The sequence below is a fragment of the Myodes glareolus genome, chromosome 8 (genome assembly GCF_982192425.1).
Source record: "Myodes glareolus chromosome 8, mMyoGla1.1, whole genome shotgun sequence".
Taxonomy (NCBI): Eukaryota; Metazoa; Chordata; class Mammalia; order Rodentia; family Cricetidae; genus Myodes; species Myodes glareolus.
In genome coordinates this window covers 26,097,665-26,119,301 of record NC_142033.1, presented here as the reverse complement: position 1 = coordinate 26,119,301, position 21,637 = coordinate 26,097,665, and the positions used below count along the sequence as shown (strand labels likewise).

Below are 21,637 nucleotides of genomic sequence, written 5' to 3'. Positions count from 1 at the left end.
GTCAGAACCCAAGAGCTATTGTTTGAATTTTTCCATATTTTGGAATTCAGTAGTGAAATAAATATTAACATTTAAGGTGTTTTCTAATTCATATAAGCAAATGTGCCGAATGCAGGAACATACCTCCTTCACTCAAAGTCTTGGTGTTTTATAACAAACCTGATATGGTTAGTGGACATTTAAATATGAAATATAATGCCTGATTATGTGGGGAAAAATAACAATATTATTCCTTTTGATAAGCCTCTGGGACAATATCTTCAAATCTTTTCAAAAAATAAAATAATTGAATTTATATTATGGTGAATTATGTAGTTTTCTCTCTGTCTTCTCTTTGCAAAGAATCAATTACCACAAATATTTCCTCCTTGGATATCAAAAATGAAAGATAACAGGATGCTGAAAAAAATTATTAACTAGCTGTGTCCAAAGAAGTGATGCTGGGATAGTAAGGGATGGGCCTGTGAGTATGTAGGAATCTTAGATGCGTTGGGTCCTGTTTTCCCTCTCCTTCCAAATGGCAAAGGATTCCATTTCCAGTTGCTAGAGCCCCATCTACTACAACAGTTCATTTTATTCCTAGTAAGTGTGGAGGATGGCCACAAATATATGAACTCTTGTCATCCACTTATTACCATTAACCATGGCAGCTTGGAGGAAACTAAGCAAATGGAGTCAAAGTGACAGCTTCCCTTTCGTGCTATATTACTCCCTTCATACCACTCCATCCCCATTCTCAGCTTCATCCTCTTCCCTGAGTTTGTAGGTGCTTCTAAGAGTTGAAGACACCCTAGGCCTGTCAAGAGGTTGAAGGCCTAATTTTGGAAAGCCTAGTTCAGCATAATCGACAAGATAGTACACGAAAGCGAAAAGGTGCTTACCACTAGAGTGGAACTTTCTCTTTTAACCCTACTGTTTCCCGCACAGTTCTATTTCTTTATAGAATTAGAAAAATAAGCCTCTACCGCTCTAAACATGTGCCTCAAATACTGTTTTTTTCTAGTCAGAGTTAGTTTTGTCCAACAAATATAATAATTTTTAGTCAGAAAATAAGGAGATTTGGAAATATGCTGTCCAAAAGTGTTAGAAGAAGCACTGAGTACAGAATGATTCAAATATACCAAGGAGTCTGATGAAAACTAATGTAACTTTGAAGACTTTTCCTCCTTTCCCATTCACCATAATTACATATCCATACCATTTGCATATGTAGTGCAAACACATGAATAATTTATGGCACAAATCTGCTTTTGCTTAAATGAATTTCTGTGTTCATAACATTTTCATCCTTGTACATCACCTCAAGCTTGATAACTTATAGTACTACCATTAAAATCTTAGAGCACTTATACATACCACTTGTCTCACATTTTCTGTCGTCAAAACTTACCATAACTTTTTTTTTCAGTGTCAGTATCATTGATAGCACATGGCTATATTAACTCAGGACTAAATATTTGCTAACCTTGAGTTTTCTCTTCTCTCCACAGGTCATGGGTTATAGGTGCAATAGCTCTTCTCTGCCTGTTAGGATTGACCTGGGCCTTTGGACTCATGTATATTAATGAAAGCACAGTCATCATGGCGTATCTCTTCACCATTTTCAATTCTCTACAGGGAATGTTTATATTCATTTTCCACTGTGTCCTACAGAAGAAGGTAAGCTACAGCTTTCCAAGCTCATGTGACATATACTTCGTGACTGTAAAGGGTGCACATCCTGTTCACATTCACAACATAGCATTCCTTGTTGTTTTCTTTAAATGAAACATAGTACTCTACACTCTCAAAATCCAAATGAAACGTGTCACTTCATTTATTTTTATACTAGAAATGACAACATATATACATTGTAAAAATATAAGAGTTAGAAAGGGTGTTCATGTTAACCAAACCACATTTTATTATTTGTACAATTTTCAGAAAAGTTTTTTCTTACAGACTTGTTTGTATATCCATGAGAAGAAAATGGAAGTTATATTTTAGAGAGTAACTCTTCCAAGTAAATTGCAAAATAGGTTACTTTTATGATTTTATATACTGATAAGGAAATAATTTATTTAAAAAGACAAATTTAGTAATTAAATACTTAGTTTCATATTTTTGAACCATAAGATTGGATTTCTAATCTAATACTATTAACTCTATTAAAAATGTGTCTCTATAGTTTTTATTATATGGAACCTTAGCCAGATTGCTTGGGTTTCATTCTTAGGATCTCCATTTAAAAAGTTCTCTGATTTTTAACAAGTTAATTAACCTCCTAATACCGCTGTTTTCCCATATGTGACATGGAGGTGATGAAAATAATTATGAAGTATTTTTTTAAATACTTATATTTTAAAAAAAGTATTTTTTAAAATACTCATGGCTCTAAAAATGAAGTGGCAAATATTTTAATCTCATAAAGTCCTACTAAGACTTTAATTTTGTTTTGGAAAACATGAAATATATGGAATAATTTTCTCTAGTTCAGATTTCTTTATTCAAAACTAAAAATCAAAGTACTGTCCCAAACAGACATTTAATATTCATGTCCAATTATTAAGATGAACGAGTGGATGAGAATAAAATAGAATTATATCATGTTTCAATTTAAGCTGGCAGTAAATATCTACTATGTTTTTCTATGTTCACAAATATAGGATAGATTAACAATGATCAGCCAGATCCCTAAATCCAGATTACATGTATTCACCACAAAGACAGGCTAAAATTTGATGACTGAAGTCTATCAAATGATCATATCCCCAAAATGTCAATAGTTTAGCTCACCATATGCTTATTTTCCCTCAATGACCCACTAAACCCATGAAGACACAAGTTGGATAAAGACATGACATATAGTTTTGTAATCATCATGGTTGAGGACATCCAGCAGATAATCTGGGAATGACAGAGAATTTCAGGAAAACCATCTGGATGTGGCTTGTATCCCTTCTATGCCTTTTCCATAAAACACAACTCCATAGACAGTACCAAATGAACTTCTAGGAGCAGTGAGAAAAACAGTTTAACCTGTAGCTTGTGTACCTAGAAGTAGAACAGCTGAGTATGACCACCAGATAGTCATTAGCTGCTCCTGATGGGTATAAAGAAGAAGAGACAGGCAAACAGTCAAGAAGAAGACCAGGTAGTCATAAAGGATTTCTTTATCTCACCGTTTGGGAGTTGGAGATGCCCCTATTGAGGTTTTAGACTTGTGTGGTCTTCATCCTATAGCAAGCTGGGTTGCCTTCTTTCTTTCAGAGAGCCACTATTGCCACCCCAGGATCTCATCTAATCTTAATTACCTCTCAGAGATTGTACCTCTGATACATTAACACATTAATGAAGGCATTAAGTTTCTAACAGATAAATTTTTCAGGGACAGAGTCACATTACAGTATAACCATAGGGCACTTAATGGATATAGTTGCTATGGCATGATTGGGAACATATCTTTAGGTTTATTATAAATAATCATTTTTTCTTTGTATTTTTAAAAGAAAAATGGGTGGCATTTTTATTTAGTGTCAAGAACATGCCTTAGCATCAGCAAATATAAAAATTTTCTTACATAGTCAAATACTTGACTTTGTCACCACAGAAATATCTTTAAAAGCTTTCTGATTAAATTTCCCTAATACAACTTTGCTCTTACAATTGCTTATATATTTTGGCTAAATATAAACTATTCACTAAGGTTACTTGTTGACTGATTAAACTCTTAAATAGAAATTAAACCTTTCGAGTTGAAATTTATTTTCCAGTATGGATTGTATGGTATATCAACAATTCTTCCACTGGCTACAGTAAGATTGGACTCTGTTGCCTTTATTATGAATTAATTTATTCATTATACCCTTAAAGCTCTAGGATTATTTATTCTGACTTGAAAGTAAGGAAAAATATTCTACAAGTAAGGTCTAGTTTATTTTCTGGCTTCTATATTTTTGATATCACATTGAAATAAGATAGTGTTATCAGATGACATATCATGTGAAGTAGATTAGATATTCTATGGACATGGCCCAAGTTAATCTTTTTCATTAAGACGTATGCTGAACATTTTAAATCATATGAGAGCTAAAGAGAATTAGCATACTGAATCATGTAGCAATGCAGCTTTCACGGAGGTTGACATCGCCATATATCTAGATTTGCTGGTGGTTTATAAAATGAGTGCAGAATAGTCAATCTTTTTTTGTAAAATGCAAATAGTTCACAGTGAATTCTTATGGCTTAAGCAGTATTTCTCTGATACCTGGAAGAAGATTGCTTCTCCACATTTCTCTTTTCTCTTTTTTTTTCTTTCTACAACAATATTTGTTCCAATAAAAAAAAACCCTCTGGATTGAGGAAACACAATCATTGGCTAGGTGTACCAGAAAAAGAAAGTGAGATTAGAGGACATTAAAGTTCTTAAAGATGATTCACATATTTAATACAAAATTTCAAACTATTATATCACAAGTATCTTTGTTTAAGATTATTTTAAAGCTGCCAGAAACTGTAATTAAATTATTACCATATTATTTTAAGAATAATGAATAGTAAGCAGATATTCTATCGATAATTTAATAACTATCCTAACAAAATGGTCTTCATTTGTAACATACTGTTAAAATAGGATGCCACCTTCTCCCTTGTTTTTATCCTTTCTCAACCTTATCTTGAAAGCAGAATAATTCTCAACTTTGTTTTCAGTGCTGTCTCATAGGTATCTTTGATAAGTCTTATTTGGTCCTCACCACCTATGCCCACTAGGGCACTCTTCATTGATACTTGGTTTCACTCTGTTTCTCTGTCATTGTTCATTTTTTGGCGGGGAGGGATACTGGGTTCACACTAAGCAAGTGTTCAACTTCAAAGCTATGTCCTTACATTTCATTACTTATACTAAGTAATTTATTTCATTACAAAATAACTGACAGAAGCAACTTAAGTAAGAAGCATTAATTTTGGCCACAGTTCAAGATGACATAGCTCTTCATGGAAGTGAAGGCTTGTGGGAGTATAAGATAGCTGTCCATGTCAGGTCCTCAGTCAGAAAGCAGAGTCCTTGTATGCAGTCCTGGGCTTCAGCCTGTGGTACTGTCTGTCTTCTGTAGATAGAAGCTTTTCTCCTATCTAATCCGGTAGCTATTCAGTCACAAAGAAACACATAGAGACTTATATTAATTATAAACTGTTTAGCCTGTTAGTTCAGGATTATCATTAACTAGCTTTCATAACTTAAATTAATTCATAATTCTTATCTATGTTTAGCCACATGTCGAGGTACCTTTTCTCAATAAGGCATTCTCATCTTGCTTTCTCTGCATCTAACTGATGACTGAGTTTCTGCCTTTTCTCTTCCCAGAATTCTCTTAGTCTGGTTATCCCGCCTATACTTCCTGCCTGGCTACTGACCAATAATCACTTTATTAAACTGATATGAGTGCCAAATCTTAACAATATCTACATGTCTTATCACATAGGGGGCTTCATTCTAGTTCATTCCTCTTCAGTCAAACCTCTCAGGAAAGGACCCTATAGACACATCTCTGGTGTGTTCTGATGACTTTAAATCTATTCACACTGACCGTGAGGATTATCTATCATACCATTTCTATTATATAATAACTATTCAAACAAAGTGAGTTATTAAAAGAAACCAGAATGTAGTTTGAATCTAAATAATTTTTCTTTAAAATCACATATTTAATTTTTTATTTTCAATGAAATTACACCAGAATGCTACATTGTTATAAATAGTAGAAATTATGTATTTAGTGAAATTGTTTACATAAAGGATTAACAATTAAGTATAAATATCACATCATCACGTGATTGTATATGTGTACAATAAGTATGATAAGGTGTCCCTTTGTTATATTATTTTTGACAAGTAGGAATATCAATTATTTTCATATTTTGTTCAGTTAAATCTATAGTAATAAAAATTTAAACATGACACAAGTTTATCCAAAAATTCTTGATATATTCCCAACTTTGAAAACACAAATTATAGATGTTCATCTTTATTTCCTCAGTACTTTTATAGATTAAGAACTTATTCTCCAGGGCTGTTTAAAAATAAAAGAGTAGCTATATTTCTGTGAAATTATTGAAAACAATTTTATGGAAGTATATTAAAATATTTCAAGTGTTTTATGCTTTCTTCAAATTTTAACCTTAGAATAAATATGAGCAAGAAATATAGATTTAAATGACATGCTTAACTCAGCACAGTTCCATTTTCTGTCTTGAAATATTAAATCTTTTTTTCCTCTTTGGTCTCTTGGTTTCTCTACCTCACTCTTTTCAACTTTCTCACAGATTTTTTTTAAATCTAAAGAACAATAGTTAAAATACCATTACACCAATGAGTCATGCTCTAAAATTAATAGCTTGTTAAGTGTCTTGAAAGTTTCAAATACAATGTCTTTGAATTACGAGGTAATACTACTGGGTGTTACTGATACAGCATGTGCGTTTGCCAAGATTACAGCAGCATGAGATTTAAGATTGACAACATGAATTTTACTATTTTGTACTAGAATAAGGTGATAAACAGTTTTTGTTTATGTGGAGTTAGAAAATGTGTTCTTGAAAATAAAAGCTCAAATACACGTTATACTTTATTTCTTAGCTGAAATCAATAAAGCTCTAACGAAAGTTAACATTTCATTGGCTAGGTACGGAAAGAATATGGGAAATGCTTGCGCACGCATTGCTGTAGTGGGAAAAGCACGGAGAGTTCGATTGGCTCAGGGAAAACATCTGGTTCTCGAACTCCAGGACGGTACTCCACAGGCTCACAGGTAACTAAAACAGCTGGCTCCTTGAGGTGAAATAATCTTTCCTTTAGTCATTTTCCGATCACCCCAACACATATGTTTGTCACATCAAGAGTTTTGTTTCAGTGTGACTGTGTTATGGAAGCTACAGAATATGGGTGGGGCTTATAAGACTCCTGTCCAACTTGTGTGCCGTCCGCAGATAATGGCTGGTATGGAAGAGAAAGTCAGTTTTCTTCAAAGATGGGGACTCTCGTATGTGGCACATGCTCCAGTAAATAGTCCAAGACCCTTTTGAGTGAAGGGCAGCAGTAATTAGACCCAGGGGATCATAAGGAAAACAAACAGAAAAACAACAGCAAAGCGAGAATATGACTTTGGGAGGGAGCATGGTGGGAGGTCTAGGAGAAGCTGGAGCAGGGAGTAGAAAACAGATCTAATTAAAATACATTGTATACATGCATGGGACGTTCAAGCGAAAAATTGAAATAAAGATGTTTAGATTGTAAAATGTACGGTCTAAAACCACATAATTATTAATGACAAAGAGATTTGCAAACAGAAAGATTTGCTACTAGAACTGAGATTTACAGAAAGTTATATTTTTTATACTTATGATTCACAAATGTCTTAGATATTTAAATTCTAATTAATATCTAATTAAATTAGATATTAAATATTAAATATTTAGAGATTTAAATGGATACAATAATTCTCAGTTGCATACTGTAAAAAACATATATAAATGATATATGGTAGTGGAAAGGTTGTTCACCTGTTAAGAGCACTGGCTGCTTTTCCTGAAGGTTTGAGTGCTAGCATCCACATGTGGTGCATGTCTTAAAGGATCTAAAACCCATTCAGGTCCCTGCAGAAACTGTATACATGTGGTGTACAGGTGTATGTGCAACCAAAACACCCATATACATGAAGTAAAAATGTAAAAGAAAAAGTTTCAAACAGCGGCATGCTTAGGAAAAAAATGTAGCTCACACAATGTTATGTGTTTGAAAATTGAATGATCCAGTGCATTTAAGAATACCACTAAACCATCTTTGGCATAAAATGTCTATGGCATTACCCCCTCCCCACCAGTCCATAGGAAACATTGTTAAATTATCCCTAAGAACACTATATGCTTTTAGGTAAAGTGTTTGTCATTTACTAAGACTGCAATGATTGTGTGAGTCATAAGTGAATTTGTATTGGAACTAGCAGACTAATCTTCCATGATTTAATAGCAAACATGATAAGGTTTAGATTGTTCTGGGGGAAGACTTAAATTAAGGCGATAAGTACAGTTTCAATGTTTTGTAATTGTATATGTCAGACCAGTTTTGTTGCACATGCATGATGGGCAAGCAATGGACCCCCAATCTGCAATTCCAGCAATATCTTTATCATTGGATTTATTTACAAAGCTTAATGAATTAAGTTTACATAAGCAGTTCCTTTTGCCTTTAAAAAATCATTTGCAAATAAACACATCTGGTTATTTTAACCACATCATCTGACTACAGATCTAAAGACCTAGCTAGCACTGGAACTCATAAATCAAAGTTGGCCATAAACATTATCTTCTAACTTAATGGACTTTTATTTAGCAAATAAAACATTACATCTAATATCAATCTAATATATTCCTCACTAAATTTTAACAAGATCCTGTAACTTTCAAAATGTATCAGACTATCTTAAATATCTTAATAACCACAAATCGTAAAACTTAGTCCAAACATGCTGTGTAGTCATTAGCACTTTAAATATGATCTGCTACTTTCATAACGTTCTGGGGTTTCAGAGTCACAAATTAAGTATTGAAAGATGTGTTCACTTAGGTGAACAGAGATTTGTGTGAGATTTGGAATATTCAGTCTGTGCGTCAGACATTTGAGAAGAATAAGCAAACCAGGATGATGCTTCAAGCAACTTCCCCGTCTTATGAATAGTTATTTCTACCAAATAACTTCTGCCCCTCCCCCTTTTGTAGTAGTAGTTTGAACCACTTTTAAAACAAAATGACTGAGAATCTGCATATTGGCCAGCCTGATTGGACTCAGCCTGCATTCCACTTTATTTCTTCATTACTGATCACTCTATAGTCATTTTACTGATATTACTATAAAAATATAATGCACAAGAATTTTATTTGAGTTACAACAGACTGGTGTGATATCTGCCAATACCTTTGAAGAAAAAGACCAGGTAATGCAGTTCAGTAAAATTTTTGGATGAGAACACTGTGCTTTAAATCCTAAGCTTACCCTTTACCAGTCGTGGTTTTTAAAAAAATGAACTTCTTATATTGTTCTTTTCCTTTTATTATATAGTATCTCATTATGTGGTCCACAAATTGGGATTCTATTTCCTCAGCGTTGCAAGTCAGAAGAAGGTTTTAATATGATTTACTCTGCTTTCCCATGTGCAAAATGGTAGCAGTAGTAATTGTCTCGCATGCTGTCATGATTAAGCTAATGTATTAGAATAGTCGTAGGTGTTTAATAAATTGGTGGCTGTTGTGATTTATTAGTGTCCCTATTACAGGGTAGAATGTCACATATATTTCAAGTTGTATATTTTATTCACCTTTGCAGTTTAAAACATAGCTCTACATTATTTTTGTATATTGTATAAAGCTAATTTTTGTTATTTGTGACAATATGCCCCTACAAAAGTGATAGATACATTCTGTCAGAGTAAAATAAAAAAAAAAATAAGGGTGGAGATAGAACTCATGAGTTAGGTGTGCTCACTGCTCCTCTGAGTTTGATTCCATGCATCCACATGGCAAGTAACAGCCTCCTGTAACTCCACTTCCCAGGGTTCCAATTTCCAATACTGGTCTCTGCAGACACTGCATACATGTGACACACAGACATTCATGCAAGCAAAACTCCCATAAAATAAAAATTAGTCTAAAAAATCCTTTTAAAAGCAAATAGATAGTTCAGTATTAATTGTGACTTTTTGTAAGAAAACGTCAAAATTTTCACCATTATAAAAAAAAAATTGGGCCTAGAAATACAACATTACATCAGAGAATCTCTAAAATAATAATTTCTATGTATTTTAATTTTGAATTTGGATTACTAAGTGCTTCCTATTTAATGGCATAAATCTGTGAAACTCTTGGGATAAAATGATTTAAAGATATCTTCCCTTATAATCTAGGATGTTAATTCTCATGTTGATAACCAAGAATTTATTAGCAGACAGACCACAACGAAATTCAGGGTTGAAAGCTGCTGAGGAGGAAAATAAGTTATGTGACGTCTCCAGATGAACTCACAGTTCCAGATCTCTTTTGAGGTTGTTATTTATGTCAACATCTAAACAGTATTCTTTATCAGAGAAGGGATTTTAGGAAGCATAGTTTAGGGTGGGAAAAAACTTGAGACCAAGGAAATTGGCAAATTCAGGAATAGAAAGAATATCATTAGATAGCGAGCAAAAGTCTCAGGAAGGTTGGGGAAACCTGACGTTCTGAGGAATCATGGGATAAAGTCATAAGAGAGCACAGGAATTGCATCCCAAAGTACTGGTGAGTGTATGCAAATTTAGATTTTGTTTTGATTATTTTGAAAAGCTGAAGGGATGGCTTAGAAAAAAAAAGAGATAAGATATTATCCACATGTAAAAAAATATTACATAGTAACTAGTTTTGGAGGGGTGTGGCTGTCAAAACAAAGAGTTAGAGGTCTCCTCACCTCCAGATATCATTTACTTCCTTCCTTCTGACTATAACTTACAAAAGATTAATAATATGGAAATCTGGTAAACATCAGTTTATAGGACTATATGCAGGGAGATTTTATACTATGGAACAAGAGAATGTACTATTCACTTTGATCAACCTGTGATAGTTTTGTTATTTATCTTTCCTGATTTATTGTATTGTATTTGGATGTATTCACTTTTTAAGATATAAGTCTTTAAAAAGAAAAGGATGTGCATAATAAATATGAAGCTGTGGGCATATTAAATGAATGAACCCCCTTTGATCCAACGTTTAGAATGAGAAACAAAGTGTCCCCAGTGTGTTTCTCCACCAAGTGACATCTCCCTAAACCATGTTTATGCCTCTCACCAAATCTGAATTTTTTATTTCATTGAATTATTATTATTGTCTCTTCTTCTACTGCATTATGTCCTTTATTATCCCATTCAGTAAAGTGGTATCTTATTGTATGGATATTATACAATTGTTTCTTTCACCTCTGTAATCTAAGACATGATGTCGTCGAAGATGTTGAGTTTTGCTGTATATGCATGTGTCTGCACTCCAATCTTCTCTCAGATTGGTGTTATATACCAACATGGCTGAATACTTCTCACCGAATTTTAAGACTGACACAATTGTCAGATATTCTAAGACTAATCACTGCTACTATTCAAACTATCAGGTACATGGCTAGCCTGTGAGTTTGAGGCCACTATTAGTAGCACCAACGTTTCTATTTAAGCCTTTTCTATCTGGAACATCCTCTGGAAGTACGTTATTTCCTCCTCAGAAGATCAATATTTTAATAAAATAGCAAAACACTGTAAAAGAGAAAACTTCTCCCTCAGACTAAAACTTTCTTTGTGAGTGATCTGCCTCTTAGATATTTGAATTTAGAAATAAAAATCATAATGGAAGACTTTTCAGGTATCTCTAAAAGCTTCTTACGGTGAAGTGCTGGATACAGCTGAGATACCTACTTTAACTCCTCAAAAGAAAAGCCAGGAGGTATGTAATCTCTGAAGTGTCATTGGTTTCCTTGAAAAACCTCTGGAAAATGTACCTTTAGTAGCATTTCAATAGCATTTTGTGTTTTTTGTTACCAAACTCTTAGAAGAGTCTGATTTTTTTTAAATTTGATTTACTTTTGAAACTAAAGTTTTCTAGAGTACGCATCTCTGTGTGTTTAACTTCGTTACACTGGTATAGTATAGTACTTTCCCTTTTCCATTATCCGTGTTTCAATTGTTATGGCCTGGGCATCTATGAAAATGGCTAATAACAAGAAAATAGCATCACTAAGTTCATGTCTGATGTTCTCGTTCCACTGTGTTGCAAGTGTAGAGAAATGTTTCTTTGCTGGAAGCTAGGAGCAGAGACCTCATATGGCTTTCACAGAAACTTTAAGATGTGTGAAGAAAGTCTCTCTCTCACGCGTCTTGCCTCCTTCTTCCTTCTCAATTCAGAGCCGAATTCGGAGAATGTGGAATGATACTGTCCGAAAGCAGTCAGAGTCATCCTTCATCACTGGAGACATAACAGCTCTGCATCACTCAACAGAGGTACTTAGGAATGATGTTTTGTAGTTCTTGCTTTTCTGAAGAATGTAGGAACTTCTTAAATGCATTGCTACATATATACATTCTTTGTACTGGAAATATTGTAAGGGTTTGAGCCTTGGTGAGGGCAGCATTCTATTCCATTATTCGTAGATTCTTTTTAGTACTGAATTCTCAGGAAATCTTTTATGAGAGAAATTATAGAACGAGAAACTTCTTTTCCTAATCATCTGCCACTTTTATAAACTGGTGAGTTGTTAGGCCTCCCTGGAAGCAGTGAAAATGGGCAATTATATGGTTATGTAGTCTGCTAAACATCATAGAGTTGCAATTATCCCAGGTATAAGGTGATTTCATCATCTTTGTGGAAGTTAAATATACTGTCTAATACATCGTTGAGGCAAGATAAGATAAAATTAACCTTAGTATCAAAACATATATCCGGAGAATCTTGGATGTTCAAATCTCTAGAGTGAAAATAATGCTTATAATGTTTTATGAATGGGGAGGGGGTGTTCATAGAACACTCGTGGATTGAGATGCTCCAAAATCACCATTTAGGCTTTGAAATCAACTTAACATACTTTGCCATTTTGTTTGCGAAAAAAATCAATCTCTATGTATCTCTCTCTGTTTCTCTGTCTCTCTCTTGTGTTTATATGTGAACGTGAGTGTGCATGTCAGTATGTATGTGTGTATGTGTGTGTGAGAGAGACAGAGAGAGGGAGGAGGAGAGAGAGAGAAGAGGGAGATTAGAAATAACTGGGCTGCCCTAGAAATAAGTGAGTACAGTTTGAAATGAGTGTCAGAAAGTACTAACAGTGCAGTTTTATCCCTGAAGCTCTCATTTTTATGAAAATAAGTTATTTTTGATACTACCATTGTTCCTGTCTTAATGTCTAATAAGTTGATCAGTCTCTTTTCAGCCAGTTTTGCAATGCTATTTAGAAGCAGATTATGCAACTATTTTGCTTTATCATTATGAACTCTGATGTTGCTCCAGATAGCCTCATATCAAAGGTTTCATATTCAAATAGTTACAAATAATGTGGTAGGACAAATGGTATGCGAGTTGAGCTTGAGGTCAACATGCATGGTTTACCCTGACCTTGTTGAGGTTTGGATGTGTTTGAGTCATTGAAATAGCAAGTGTAATCAGTAATGACTTGGAATTGCCTGTATTACAAAATGACAAGGAAAGAGAGCGGGAACATTCATCCAAACCCAAGACAAGGTGTTAAAATGGAACAGCTCCATTCTTACTTTGTTCATTCTCAACTTTTTATTTGCTAGCTTACGCTCATGAAAACGTGTGGAAACCTCAGTATTTCCACACTCTCTTCCATAAGTCACCACTCATGCCTCATGACCTTGACATTAATTTGCTGCCTGTCTGACCAATGTTCTTTGCTGTTGAAAGATGCCATCTGTAGAGGTTTTGCCGTTTGATCCTATAAAGAAAACTAGCTTTTCCAGTAAGATCCTGACAAAGTATCTAGAGTCCAGAGATCACAGCAGCCATGAGATAATTTTTGTTTAGAAAAGTTGAGAAAATAGGATTTTAGCGATATGTAATCTTTTAGCCTATTGTGAGGACAGACACACCATGATAATTATTTATATTTTTAGCTAGTGATGTTATCAGATTTAGTGTAAAGGCACTATACTATTATTTAGTATATAATATATATATATAAATATAAATATATAGTATATAAATATATACTATATTTGGTAATGAATGCTTTACTGAGCTATTTTGTGACATTGAACTCAAACACATAATCAAACACATTACATAATATAAATTTTATTTCTTTCTCCCTAATCTCTTCAAATTTCATCAATTTTGAATACAGTGATCTATGTAGTACTGGTCCAAATCAAAATAAATTAAAAAATGAATATCTTTTGTATTGGCTGATTTTATGTTAGTCTATACATTAACATTCTTATTCTGAAGATATTTAATGAAGCTATTAATTGCAGAGTCTAATATTCTTATAACTTGAATAAGTCACTCTGGTAATGAGCTAGGGGAAAGGGTGAACGTGAGTGTTTGATTTGGCATGTGTTCAGGTTGTGATCTTTTTCAAGATATATATTCTTCTTTTAACTCACAATATTAGTGGTGCTGGAAGTCACAGGGCTTTTCTTCATTTCCTGTATTAATTTTCCTGTGACAACCCCCCCCCCAAAATGTCCCAACTGAGGAATTCTTCAGTTTATTTTCATCTACTTTTTTTCTTTGAAATTTCCATGCATGTAAATGATGAATCTCAATCAGATCCCTCATTCCCCTCCCACCTCTCTCCAAGACCACCTGCCACATCTTCCTCTTAGTTTATGTCTTTGGATTATTTATTTATTTTTATTGTTTTAAGTTACATAGTCCAATTAATACTGATCATATGCTCATGGGTATGGGGTTATCCTTAGGGGCGTGAAGCAACCCTCAAGAGGTCACACTGTTAAAGAGAAGCGGCTCTCCCTCGCCCCCATATTCATCAACTACCAAAGAGCATCTGCACTAGAAATAGAGCCTCAGATGACCTTCACCAGTTCACCCATTATGTTTTTAAACCCCAAATTATTAGAATAATTTGAAATTTTATTTCTTCTTCTTATATATCTAAAGGTAGTCTTTTAACCTCCTTCTTTAATCTTGTCTTATTCCCCAGGATCATATCTTCCCTGCATTCAGGCGTGTGTAACATATTTAGGTATGTGACATCCAAGATTCATATTTCCAGATAAACACGTCAGTCACCTCAGCAATACAATAAATCACATCTGTGTACTCTACAGATTATATCCTCTACCATTAAAATAAACATCATAGATACTACATCTTTGCATCTTCATATATTCTAACCTCCCACTCATTCTTAGATCCAGCTGTAAAATTTAGAAATTCTTAATCCATATCTTAGATTTGCACATTTTGTTTTTTGCTTTAAGTGTACTGAAGCTTGGAAACTACAAGATATATTTTTTTTATTTTTAACTTAGGTTTTCTTTCAAATCATATTTCTACACATTATGTCAGAGAAGTGTCATTTTATAAATTTTTATGTCTTATCCTATGTTCTTTCAAACAATCACAGTATCTTAGGATCTGTTAAGAATGAGGAGTCTGTCATACAGAGCAGAGACATTTTTACTATTTTTGGTTGGTATTTGAGTTTTGTTAATTTATTTTTCCATCTGAGATAGTCTTTTCTTAATCAACTTGTTGCATTGTATATATTGACTATCAGATTATATTTTAAGATTTCCCAGTATAACAAGCTTGATTGCTATTTGAACTTTATTCCTAGGTGTGATATAAAACCCTGAATATTGTATTGCTAATTTTCAATGTAAAGTCTTACTTTGAAAGGCTGTTGTTTGACCACCAGTCTTTTTATAATGTTCATGTAGGCATGTACTTGAACTATCTATATTCGTGATTTTTCCCCATAAATATTCCCTAAAAATCTCCAAGGTTTCCTTTTTCCTTTCTTTGTTTTTCTTTATTTCCCTTTCTTTCTTTCTTTCTTTCTTTCTTTCTTTCTTTCTTTCTTTCTTTCTTTCTTTTTCTGTTCTTTTTCTGTTTCTTCCTTTCTTCCTTTCTTCCTTTCTTCTCTTCCCCATGTTTTCAGCATAGTGTTTCATACCTTGGCATATCTGTGATTCTTGCAGCCAGGAGCACTACCAAAGTAACATTTCTTATGGCAGTTTCGCAACTGGGAGGGGAGCCTTTAGACAAGCTGTATGGTGGGCATAGGGGTCCAGCCAAGAGTAACTCTGAGAGAAGCCAGTGTTTCCACGGACTTGACTGTCAGCTAGAGGCTTTGCTTACTGCTTTACTTAAATATTTACTTTTTTTTTTTTGGAAGGCTATGAGACTGTGTTCATCCCCAGCTCCTCCCATGGCTATTTACGAAGAAATCAAATTGCTCTTCACCCTTGTAGGCTGGCACTAGTAGGAAGGGAGTGTAGTCATCTTCTCATTCATACCCCCTGCTTACCATCTCTGCTTTGGAACTCTCATCACACTTAGTTTTTCTATTGTTTATTTATTTGAGTTCAAACATTTTTCCTTATAACCAAGATTTTCATGCTAGCTCTTCCAATGTCGTGGGGCCCCCAATTCTAACCCTGGCCCATAGTAATTTCAAAAACAAGGTTCTTCTGAATTAGAAAGAAAAAGATTTTTTTTCCCTTTACAGAGAAATGACTTGGCTAGTGACCTAGGTTCTTATTTCTCCTTTACTTTTTTCTACCTCAATTTTGTCAAGCTGCCACAAAAGTTAATAAGATCTAAATGTTTTATGTGGAGACCTGAGCAGAAAGGCTACAGTTATTGAAGTCATATTGAATTGTTTCATGTGAAAAGAATGTTGTTTACATGTGTAGCACTTGCATATAGATTCTTCTTTTGGGGATCCAGAGTTGTATCAATCTGCACACATTCTTAATACATGTATGTAGTCAGTAAATCTATGATGGCCCATAACACACTATTTATGTTCATAGATTTGTAAGAACATAGCTACCAACCTGTTCGAAGCTGGACTGACCTGCTAACAGTATTTACTGGAGAAATGGGGAAAGATTGCCACCAGGGAGGCATTTGCAAGTATTAATTCTGTTGCCACTCACGGTAGTTCTAAGAGTAACAACATTTAATTCAGTGACTTCTGGCAAAGGGATTCCTCTCTCACAGTCCGTGGAATAAGTATCTAAATGGAATGAAACTAATTCTTGCCAATGTCTCAAAGAACCAGACTTTAAAACTCACTGTTTATTGCTCAGGGTTTCCTTTCCTTTTTATTGCCCAGAAAAGGTTGGGGTGAATGAGTCAGTTCCATAAATGCCAAGTAAAATGTGTTAATTTACCTAAAAGGATGTAGCTTGAGGCTAGCCAGCAAAGAAATAAATAAATAGTAAATAAACAAGTCAATAATTATGCTGAATTGTCTGTTCTAAATTATAAAAAAAATGTAAATTACATCTAGCTATTCCTGCTTTCCATTTTGCTTTAGAGCTATATTTTAGTATCAACCAAGTAAAGATAATGTATCTTTTCCTTTCTTATCTCATGATATAGGCAAATACTGTCTCCTGTTTTCTTCCAAGCCCTATGCTACCCTCTAAAAGCTTAGGAAACACTACTTCAATTCAGCCAACCCTGCTAAATAACCATTTTGTAGCAGAGCAGGGATGTGACTAGACCTGTTTTTAACTCATGTCTTCTCAGAGCCCCTATTGTCTTTCTCAGGAGACTGGCCACTGAAGCAGAAGCAACTTCACAATAAATCACCTGCTACCTCATTAATATTCAGGCTTCTAAACATATTTTGTTTTTATGCTTTTAAAGTGAATGCAAATGAACAAATGTAAGGGGTGTTTGACTGTGATTAATGATTTATATAAATTAAACTTACTAGGGTAAAACAGCACATGCACTCAGTGCACTTTATTAATATCAGTAAATATGATTTGATTTATGTGCATAAAATAAGTGATATTGCCCCAAAGCCTTGCAGTTCCGAGGGATTATAAAATCACTCACTGTAAATATTAACCAGCTACTAATATAATCTGACATCGACTTTTGAAGTTTGCAAAACGATTTAATAATCTGCTTATAGTGGGTAGCATAGCTTCATAAATCAGAACAGAATGCTTAACACACTAAGCATTATGAGGAGCAAATGAGTATTCTGGGGCATAACTCAGCTTTTCTGCTATTATATTTATTCTAGGAGTCTTGTCATTTCTATTACTATGGGGATGAGGACATTCTATGTCAGTTTCTTCCTTTGTGTATGTCATCAATAAGAACCTGAAAGTGTACAATAAAATAAAGAATTCTCTGTTAGCAAACAATTTTCTGTCATAAAAATAGCCAAGTGCAGCGTAACTACATATTTTAAATGTGAGAAACTGAGTCAGACAAAGGAGTCCTAGAATTACTCTGATCCCTGGCTTAAGGAGGCCAGAGGTGATCAGAATGAACACCCCTCCACTGGCCAAAGGAAATAATACATCACAGACCTGTTTCAGACAGGAGCAAAACTATGTGTTTTATTAACTCCTGGCAGAAGCCAGAGAGAATGTGTTTCTGAGCAGATCCTCAGCACCCGTTTCCTCTTCTTCACCTTCGTCCTGTAATATAGCTCCTTCATAAAATCCAGTCCCCTGGAGAAAGTGTACAATCGCAAGCAGTTTGTATTTGTTCTTATTATTATATTACTTAAAGAGTTTTCACAGACCTCTTTATGAGGGGAGTTCTCTACCAGTGGCAACTCAGCTTACTGCATTATTCGTTTCTCTTCTGGACTAAACTCCCGCCACAGTTTGCTAAGTTGTTAATGTAAGTGCTGCATAGCCTCTTTACTTACATTTGAAATGTTACTGCATTTAGCAGAATTTTCTAAAGGCATAGTTTGAGTTTTTTGTTTGTTTTAAGCCTTTTTTTTTTTTTTGAGCTATGTGGAGAATTCATGTAGAAAATGGAGGCTTTCTTTTCATTAATGGAAACAATACACCCATAAATTCTGGGGTAACTTTTTATTGTTGTGGTGCAACATCCAAGAAGAACAGTAGGGACTGATTTGGGTTCATGATTTCAGAGGTTGCCGTTCAAAGTAAACTGGCTCCATTGATTTCAAACCCAGACAGACCTCAGCATTGTGGGAGGACATGAGAAAGGGAGAAGCTGTTTATTTGATGATTCCTAGAAACAGAAGACAGGCAACAGCCAGAGCAGAGCATGGTCCCAGACCTACTTTCTCCCAGAAGCCTCTGCCTTCCACACATTACAATAAATACATTTCTTTCAAGCATATATTTCTAAGTGACCTTTATTTTTAATTACCCAAAATGACATCTAGGCATAATTTTGAAGTAAACAGGGATTAAATCTAGCACATCAAAAATTAGTATGTGAAAGGTGACATCTGATTAGGAAAAATACTACTAGAAAAGGAATAAATTGTTATACCTATAATTATACTGTATCCAATTAAAATGACTTTCTTGTAAACAAAGGCTTACATTTTCACTAGCTCAATCTAATTTTTAGTATACCAAGTAAATGTTTACTAGATTCTCTGATGATTTTTTTCATCATGTTTTTTCATAATTCTTCATCCTAAAAATGTGGCTACTTTATAGCACATTACCCAGGATTATTATAAAAGGAAATATATAACCGCAGGAGGTCATTTGTGTATTAAGAAAGATTAGAGAGGATATAAGGATGGGAGGAAGAGAATCAGTTTTGCATTAAAGAAATAGAAACAGGTCAGGTGGTGGTGGTGCTCACCTTTAATCCCAGCACTGGGGAGGCAGAGGCAGGCAGATCTCTGTGAGTTCAAGGTCAGCCTGGTTTACAAGAACTAGTTTCCAGACAGGCTTCAAAACTACAGAGAAACTCTGTCTTTTAAAAAACAAAGAAGTAAAAATAGTATTTTTTGTTGTTGTTGTTGTTAGATTTTTCAGTCTAAATAGAATGTAGTAGGTTACGGTAGTATGTAGAACAAGTCTCCAAAATAGAAGAGTCAAAATTCTCCCGTTTCTTCAATTCTTATGTCAGACATACTTTTGAAAATTGTCATACACAATATCAGATTTCATTATAGCCATTTTCAAAAAGAATTGTTTTCCTTTAATTTACTTACTTCCTTATCTAATCCATATCCTGTGCCTTATATCATGCCGCACCGAGTTCCTGTCACATTTGGCCCCCACCTTCAAAACCTCTTTCCCTCCTTCTTTAATTTGGTCCCTTCTTTAATTTGTTAACCTCTGCCTACACTGACATATCTACATACTCATGTTGAAATCCAGAATCCACATACAAGAGAGAATATTTTATTTTTTAGATATACATTTCATGCATTGTATTGCTTTCAGTTTTATAGTTGAATTTTTATTAAGAGTGGACCTTTTGAAAGTGATTTTATATGTTATATAATATATTTAAAATGCCAAAAATATTGAGTTATACTGGAAGTTTTATGTTTTTGATTTTGGTAAATTATTATATGTTACTAGGAAGTGATACTTTCATTGTTTCCTAAGTTTCATTTGGCAAAAATGTGCAATTTCAAGTTAAATCTTTGAGATTAACTACATGCCATTTGCAGATTATCAACAATTTTACTTACGGAAAATGAATCAGTTCATTATGTACAAATACTAGAATCAGATATATTTTTTTACTAAGTTATTTTTTATTCAGAAGGAACTCAGGCTTTCTGCTGTTTTCTGTGGTTGAGGAAAGTCACCCTGTTAGCTCCAGTCTCAGTGGGCTCTTTTGTAAATGCTCAATCCTAATTTGCAGCTAAATAGAACAGGCAAAAACAAGCTTTGACCACAAAGCCTGAGGTTTAGAAGGGAATGACTGGCTGGCACGAAGGACACCTCTGTTAGCTCATCAGTGAGGTGACCAAACCAAAAGAATTGTGAGTGGCAGTCAGGACTACCCAGTGACATTTCCTCTCAGCAGTAATGAAATTAGCTGAAACAGAACAAAACAAAAGGGAATATCCAAAGGGAACATAGGTTCATCACATCTAAAAGCCGCTGCTTCCTCTGCTATCAGTGAATTTCATGGAAAATCCCGAGTTCCAATCCCACCACCAGACTCTGTGATGCAATGTTTCCCCGCTAATTTTTGAAGTCATCACTAAATATCTAACACATCAGTTTCTTCATCAGCAACATGTTCACTGCATTGTATCTGATAACGTGGGAAAAAAATAGCAAATGAGGAAAAAAACCCTGAATTTTAAAATCTTTAGAAGAAAGCACAGGTTGTTTTAGATTTACAATACAGAAATGGTATATATAAAAGAGAAATGTGAAAATAAAACATAAATAGTATATATGAAAGAGGTTAATGCCCAGATTATATAAGGAATAGCCACACATCAATAAATAAAATTCAGTAATTTAGAAGCAAAGACAAAAAATAAAATCAGAACAAACAGGCTAAAAAAACAAAACAAAACAAAACAAGACAGTTTAGGAAAAGAAATTTTATGATCAGCGACATGTCTAGCAATGTGGATTACAGAGGACAGAAGTGACAGGAGGTACCAAATTGCAAAGTCTGACTCTACTAAGTGTCAGCAAGAATTTGACCAACTGTGTTGCTCCAGGGAATGTGAACTGATAAGAACATGTCAGACAGTGTCCCAGTGATGTGTTGTAACATAGACGTAATGCACACATTGACCCATGGACTTCTAAATATCGGGTACAGAAAGCCTGACTGGTCTGGACATAACCAATTAAGACAAAATAAAAGGGCTGAGATATGATCTAATGAAAAGTATGAATTGCAGTATTAAAGAAGAGGGTACAACTAGGCAAGCAGAGTTCTTCATTTTATATCAAACTAACAATAATCCATTCTGTACTTTGGAAATGTGTCATTGAAATCCATCTTAATAGATTCCCAGCAAATGAATTAGCTATTAAAAGAAGCTGCAGTATCTCCAAACCATTTGAATGAAATTTAATAGGCAGGTTGATTAAAATTTAACAGCAAACTTGTTGGCTATTAAAAGTGCACAGTGTGATAAATCAAGATG

The 21,637-nt window shown here is 34.2% G+C and overlaps 1 protein-coding gene across 1 annotated transcript in view; it reads left to right on the top strand.

The window, feature by feature from the left end:
• Adgrl3 (adhesion G protein-coupled receptor L3) overlaps positions 1 to 21,637 on the top strand; it is a 722,793-nt gene that overhangs the window by 677,518 nt on the left and 23,638 nt on the right. The window contains 4 exon segments of the mRNA XM_087908936.1: positions 1,491 to 1,659; positions 6,663 to 6,788; positions 11,952 to 12,018; positions 12,021 to 12,047. Of these exon segments, the coding sequence (XP_087765062.1) occupies positions 1,491 to 1,659; positions 6,663 to 6,788; positions 11,952 to 12,018; positions 12,021 to 12,047 (389 nt within the window).